The sequence below is a fragment of the Haliotis rufescens genome, unplaced genomic scaffold (genome assembly GCF_023055435.1).
Source record: "Haliotis rufescens isolate VD_foot unplaced genomic scaffold, xgHalRufe1.0.p SCAF_47, whole genome shotgun sequence".
Taxonomy (NCBI): domain Eukaryota; kingdom Metazoa; phylum Mollusca; class Gastropoda; order Lepetellida; family Haliotidae; genus Haliotis; species Haliotis rufescens.
Window position 1 is genome coordinate 874,568 of NW_025964190.1, and position 7,631 is coordinate 882,198.

The 7,631-nt window shown below is 40.4% G+C and overlaps 1 protein-coding gene across 1 annotated transcript; it reads left to right on the forward strand.

Annotated features, from left to right (window-relative positions):
- The first annotated feature begins 376 nt into the window (after nt 1–376).
- LOC124121503 (serine-enriched protein-like) lies at nt 377–3,152 on the forward strand. The gene is made up of 5 exons (XM_048383316.1): nt 377–440; nt 1,405–1,651; nt 2,182–2,384; nt 2,491–2,648; nt 2,773–3,152. Exons 1-5 carry the CDS (start codon nt 377–379, stop codon nt 2,779–2,781), a joined length of 681 nt encoding a protein of 226 aa, XP_048239273.1. The 3' UTR covers nt 2,782–3,152.
- Nucleotides 3,153–7,631: the final 4,479 nt, after the last annotated feature.

The following is a 7,631-nucleotide window of genomic DNA, read 5'->3' on the forward strand; positions in this document are numbered from 1 at the left end:
TATGATTGAAAATTGGTTACATGTTTTTGTGTGTGTGTTTGTAGTAAGGATTAGTTTAATAGTTTCCTCGCAAAGCTCTGAAGTATAAAAGCTGGCTGAAAAGCCGTCAAGTAGTAATTAGTACAATTAATTACTACCACATTCTGATTAGGGAAATAAACACGGAGTGATTGCAGTATCAACACACACCCTGAAGCAAGTTACTGCTTGCTAAAACAATATGGCGGAGCCGAGCCCACTCCAGGTCACGTGGTCCCCTCGGACAGTGAAACGAAGGATTTAAAAGAAACGTGAACTTGGAATTGACAGTCGTACCACAAACGGACACACAGCTACTTCTGTAAATTTCCACTTGTTATCTGAGTGTAGCTAAAGAATGGACAGATCTGGTTCACGACTTCTGCTGGTGGATAATGATTTTCTGGACAGTGAAAGTGGAGGTGAGTTGAGCTGCTACTTAATACGACCTGCTTTGTCAACCAATGCCGTACACACTTTATATCACAGTGGACTATTGAAATATGCATTATGGAAGTTGCTTAAGTACAATGGTGTACATTATGGTGTCTGGTATGAAAGAAAACATATATTTGAATTCTGACCTATCCGAAAGTTCGTCTATTTAATCAACTGAACAAATGAAGCTCAACCGATGTCTCAGTACCGAAGAGTCTGTGAGTGAGTGAGTATGGTTTTACGTCGGTTTTAGCAATATTCCAGCAATAACACGGCGAGGGACACAGAAATGGCTTTCACATATTGTACCCATGTGGGGAATCGAACCCGGATCTTCGGTGTGACAAGCGAACGTTTTAACCACTACGCTACCCCACCGCCATCAGTACCAAAGAAGAGTATTTCTGTTTTTTTTATTTTGTCATAACGGAATGGAGATCAAGGATCTGTGTTTTCAGTTTAGAATGGCCGTTTGATACTTGTACATACCTGTATTCTATATTGGAATGACATTTACAAGTATCGAATCTACTGTAGGTTAATCGACCAATCAACAGCACTTTGTTATTTAGCATCGTACAATGCACAATGAGGTTCTTATCATTTTGGAAATGTTCTTGTCGGTTTTGATTGTTATATTTGACGCAGTCTTGCCTCTACAGCTTGGTTAAATAAAGAAAAATTGGACAAGAAAGTTTCGAATAGTGTAAATTTTGTAGCATTGTTAAATGTTCACCATAACACACTTTGTTCTTTTAATGCTTTTGGCTGTATAATCAGGATGATACTTCAATTAATGATGATCGTTATGTGGAAATAGTTATGATACACGTTTTTACCCGGTCAGGATTTTCGAATTTTCCCAGCTTCCTCGGATGTTGAGGTTTTCACACAGATTGTGCACGTCATTTTCAGTCTAAAAAAATATTGTATTGTGTTTGTGCCCAGGTGAATCATCGTCTGGTTATGAATCCAGCGACTCTTCCAATGTATCACGTGACTCAAGCCCCGCCCCTTCTCGTCTGCCCCGCCCCTCAACTCAGAACGAAGTGATGATCTTCAAAAGCAGCGCCGGTCTTCAGGATAGCCTTGCTTTTATTCTCAGCATGCCCGAGCTGTGTGATGTCACTTTCCTTGTTGGCAAAGATGAAATTCCGATTCATGGGGTCAAAGCCATTCTAGCAACACGTAGCAGGTAAGAATATAATGGCATTATGAACTGTCTCTGAAACCTTGTTTAGAGTGACAAGATCATTAAGAATGTTGTCATGCCCTGCCCTGTTCCGCTCATCCTTTTCATATATCACAAAGCAGTGACCAAAAATATATTCTGTATCCACCTCTCCTCCCCTAGTTTAAATCAGCTGGAGCATTGTTAGCATAGAATATGAGTGAGTGAGTGACTGAGTTGGGTTTTAACGCAGCTTTTAACATTATTCCAGTCATATCACGGCGTGTCAGCTTAATGTTGGAGGAAAGCCCGAAGTGATGCAGGTCTCAGATCTTTACCACTTTGGTGAAACCAACGAGCACGGGTATGGTGCTGACAAACCTAGAAACATAATCGGGGCGTACCGGGATTCGAACCCATAATCATAGGTTTCTGGCTTGCCCAAGGGACGCAACTCTACACAGCGAATCTCGGCGCATCAGACGACTGGGCCACCCGTGCCCCCCATAGAACATGAACACTCAAATCTGATACTGTATGTACGACTGTTACAGGTCTTTATATCAACTGGTCCTACACCATCAGAGACAGTCGGAGCTGACAAAGACTACCAAGAAGAGATTCAAGAAACAAAAACCCTCTCCCTACCCGAACACGCTCGTCATCCACGTCCCTGACTACCAGGTGGAGACATTCAGAAGGTTCATCACCTTTGTCCATTCGGGGAAGGTCAAGGTCGACCTCAACCACGTTGTCGGTAGGTTATTAACTGATAAAATAGACTGAATGTCAATGAAATACTAAACTTCAGTATTGTACCTTCAAGAAAACCTTAGCAAATGCAGCTATACATTGTATTACAGGTCTTCTTTGCGCATCAGAAGAGTTCCGACTTCCTGATCTCCGCACTGCTTGCACGGATTTCATAGACAGATGTCAAGGTCATGGACAGATAGAAAAACTCGGAGCAACAGCCAGGCAGTATCCACAAAAAATACCTGCTCAAAGGCTACTAGCTGAGGTATGTATTTATTTAGCAACTGTTTATAATACTTGTAAATGTTGAAATATCAACGTTTAGTCTTTATACATCCAACCTATATATATTGTGTAATATTTCAAATCATTATTCTCTCTTTTTACAGTTTCCATGAAAATCAAGCAATGACCTATATGTACAAGATTAAAGGTTAGACAACCACATAAGGTTCCTATCGACGCAGAAACCTGAGATGGCAACAATGACCTGAGCGAACAGGACTACAGATAAATACAGAGGGTTGCTGTGGATGCACCAGAGATCAGAGTCGGTAACCATTACCTTATCGCATAAGTCTAAACGACGATAGATCACAGAAGGTTACTATCGATACACCTTCCTCCAGCCCTCAACGCACATGCCATTGGACCAGAAGAGGCTGCAGCCACAAGTCAGAACCCGCAGTTTAACAGTGTACATGGTAAACTGAGGAAGACCTCTCCGGCAGGACGTTGAAGTTGGGCTGTCCTCATCACCAGCCAAGACAGCACATCACCAGCCATGACAGCACAGAGGCCTTAGTGCCTTTACATAGACTTTAAAGTATGGCACATCCGACTGAAGGACACCCTGGAGATACAACAGGTCTACATCAGAGGCTGTTATGAGGTGCCTTGATCCTCTCAATTACGCTGTGTAATTTCTCTATATTTTCTTGAAATGATTTTATCATTTGACATTTTATTTATCGAATTTATGCACACAAATGATATTGCAAAATAAAGGTTTACTTGAATTCTGTTCTGCTGTGTAATATATTATCTAAGTAGTGTTATATTTCTGGTGGTTCTATACCCTGGCTGCGTCATACCAAAAGAAATGTGAAAATAGGGTACAGTGTAACATGTCTGAGTGAGATATCCATGTTAAACTGCGGCATGGTATCTAAGAGGGCTAACACTAGCAGTGGCCAACATGCCAGGCATTAGAATTCAGGCTAGTACTTGCATGTCGTTTTTTGAGTGAAATAATTTTGAATGCGACACACAGCCCCATTTCACATCATCTCATCTAATTTATCAGGTCTCTACCGAGTGATTTATTGCAAAGCACGCCACACTGTACTTTGATTCCCGCTTCAAATTGCAAACTCAAATCACTTTGACTATAAAAAACCCCACATATTACAGAGGACTTGGTATATTAACGGTTTTTCTTGTTTGTCGTCGTATCGAAACATAGGCAATTCTGCAATCTTGAATAAGCATGTCGGAACAGGTATTGCAGAAAAAAATGTCTTTTAAAGTCAGACTCATAAATATTACGTGCGATACATAAAATCTTGATCATATACATACATTACCGCAAATCGCCCAGCAACATATCACATTTGTATTTACAGTTATATGAAACATGGCGTCTGTGTTCTAAAATTCTTGGGGGTTATAGGTGACCCAGACGCCTAAGGTGTCACTATTCACTGCATAGCATTGATATAACTGATATAACACCCGCCGTGTCGTCTAAGGCGCCGCGATTCGCCGCGCAGAGTTGCGTCCCTTGGGCACGCCAGAAACCTATGATTGTTGGTTCGAATCCCGGTTCGCCCCGATTATGCTTCTAGGTTTGTCAGCACCATACCCGTGCTCGTGGGTTTCACCGAAGTAGTAAACGTCTGAGACCTGCATCACTTCGGGCTTTCCTCCCACATTAAGCTGACACGCCGTGATATAACTGTTATACTGTTAAAAGCGGCGTTAAGCTCAACTCACTCCTTCATTGTCGGGGGCTGGGGAGTTTCTTTTCATAAAAGAGAGCTGAGATTACTTCCTGTCACACTTAAACTTATACCTATGGAGAAAAATATACCTATGACCCGACACCCCTGATTGTCCCATTTGACCATACATCCATCAATTACTATTTACGCAGAATTCCGTGTATTGTTTGAAACTCATCTACGTTTGTAGTTATTATGTTTAAGTGAATAGTGAGAAAATCTTAACTTTCCTTCCATCGGCATAATTGGAAGTGTGACTGGAAAACATTCCCTTAATGAAAATAAGGTCAGGTTTAACAGTTACGTGTATACTTTTTATATTGAAACACAAAACACATGCGACCCCAATAATGAAGAGGGGATATTGCTCAACCACGAGAAAGCCATAACACCAGATATCGCTTTCTCGTCTCAGGCTATCACTTTTCGTCTTGCGCTGTCCCTTTTCCCGTCTTGTGCTATCGCTTTCTCGTCTTGTGTTATCACTTTCTCGTCTCATGCTATCACTTTCTCGTCTCATGCTATCACTTTCTTTCGTCTTGTGCTATCACTTTCTCGTCCCACGCTATCACTTTCTCGTCTCGTGTAATCACTGTCTCGTCTCGTGTTATCGCTTTATCGCTTTCATGCGGCCGTAAAGGAAGGAGAGAAAGCGATGTGCACTCTCGGCTACCATACCTCTCTGGTCTAGTGTATAGGGCATCTACCTGGAGGGCGGAATGTCGGTGTTCGAGATTATGAAAGATGGTACTTGTTGCTACACTGTCTGGATAAAACAAGGAGTGGTCGGGTCGGAGTCAGTGTACTGTGTCTGAGTAGGTTATCCTTGTTAAAACTGCTGCATAGTATCACCACGGGCCGGTACAATAAAACTGTCATCAATTTGACTTAGTACAAGCAGCCACACACAGACACACCCACACATCTACACACACACGTTTGTGCATGTTGCTATATAGGTGAAATAATCTTGAGCGCGAGGTTAAACACCCATTTCAGATCACCTCTATATGGTTGTGTTTTGCAGTGCCACAGGTGAAGTTATTAGGAATAGATCTAGTGGTATTATTCGAAGTATTGCTAATGTGACCAAATTACTTGATAAACATTGACAGTAGAGGTGGGGGCGGGATATATTATTGAACATGTACACAATACATGTGTTAATTATACATGTGATACATTTTAACCAATTGTGAGGTGCAAAATGTGTTAACTAATACTTCACACCCATATTGGTACCTCAGACTTCGTTATGACGTTAAGACAGGAAGTCGAGATGTTCACATTTATGGTATAAATATTCGTGTCCAGTAAGCCAATATTCGGCTGGATGTTATAATCCCTTAAATGGTTCCCATATACGCTTTCATTGGTACCTATTTATCACGCGACACTTTAATACATCAATGTCTGTCTATCTATTTAATAAACAGAAACTTTGGTAAATGTGTATACGCACTTAGTCTACCAACGACTACATGTTGAACTGGTTATAGTATTAATCCACCTTTATTTGATTTTATTGTTTTAAAATTATTTTGATGTACATATGCTATAAATGTCAGTGTCCCGAAGCCAAGATTTGTCTGTATGTTAAGGATACTCTTCAATACATACGCTTTTATTGGTGCATCAAGCGACACTTTAATATCCCATTTTATGTCTCTCTGTCCATAATGCCAGCTGATATACCCGGTTTAACGTTCGTGTATACACCCGTTATCCAGCACACCCCTATGTTGATGGTAACGGTTTAAGGCAGTGTGGGATCCTATCCCTTGAAGAAGTGTTGCAGCAATATGACGCCGATAGGAATCAATGATATAAATCGTGCGGACACATTCAAACGTGGGACAAGCTTCAGTGCAAAGTGTTGTATTTTGCAAGTCATGTTATCTTTGATTGCACACATCCTCTTGGATCTAGCAATCTAGCCAAGGTGGTAAGCTTCGGGCTTCTGAGCAGCAGTGTTGTTACTTTCATTCAAAAAGAAGCCTGTTTCACTACATACAACTGTTAAGTGTGACAGTAAGACTGGTGACACACATGTGTTGTTCGACGCTAAAATTACTCTCCTTGAAGTAACTAGGGCGGTTGATAGAAGCCACTGTGGCAAGGCTCCTGGTGTTGACGGTATCCCGGTGGAATGTCTTAAATCACAAAATGATATCTCGGCTATGTACAAAGTATTTAATATCTGTTTTAGCACAGGGGAAATCCCTGTATTATGGTTAAAGAACATTTTCAACCCCATATCAAAGTGTTCTACTTTAGATCCTTCGGATCCTTTTTCGTATAGAGGTTTGACTTTGACCAATTTTATGTACAGATTGTATTGTAATATTTTAAATAACACCCTGAAAGTGCAGGAGCTCTTAATGATGCATAAAATGGGTTCCGAAAGCGTAGATCAACTACGGATCATATTCATGCTGTTTGTTCTTTTATTGAAACAATTGTATTAAAAAGACACTTCTTCTGCTTTTACTGACTTTCATAAAGCGCATGATGGCATTAAGAGAGGTGTGCTGTGGTAGAAAGTATGTAACATTAGTGTGAAAGGGAAAATGTTTCTAGCACTTAAATCTTTATATGAAAGTGTGAAATGCAGTGTGCCTATAAATGGTATGCTTACACCCTGGTTTAATGTTAATCGTGGTTTAAAACAAGCATTTGTACTCTCACCAATTCTGTTTAACTTTTGCATTAATGATTTGCTTGAATTGTGTTGATGAGATTACTTTCGCAGCCTTATCACATGCTGATGATCTTGAAGAATCGGGAGATGATTTGAATGGTCTAATACATGTTGTGAATACTTAGTATGAAGATAATAGTATCCTTATTATAAATGACAAATCCAAGATTGTACGTATACACTTTAGCAATTTAAGCATTCCAAGAACAACAGCATAATTTGTAATATTGGTAACGCTGTTGTAGATATTGTTAATTGTTATAATTATCTAAGCCTACTGCTCACGGAACATCTTCACTGCAATGCTATGGCAAAAGCAGCAGCTAAATCGGCTAAGGGAGCATCAGGTCTTCTTATATGTAAATATAAGGCAATCGGAGGTATAGATTCCACTACTTATTCCAAATTGTATGATACGATGGTTTGGACAGTCTTGAGTTATGGGGCATCTATTTGGGGTCATCGTGACATTTCTTCTGTTAGTGCCGTTCACCATCGAGCTTTGACATTGTTCTTAGGGTTGGGTAAATACGCTCCAAATGTT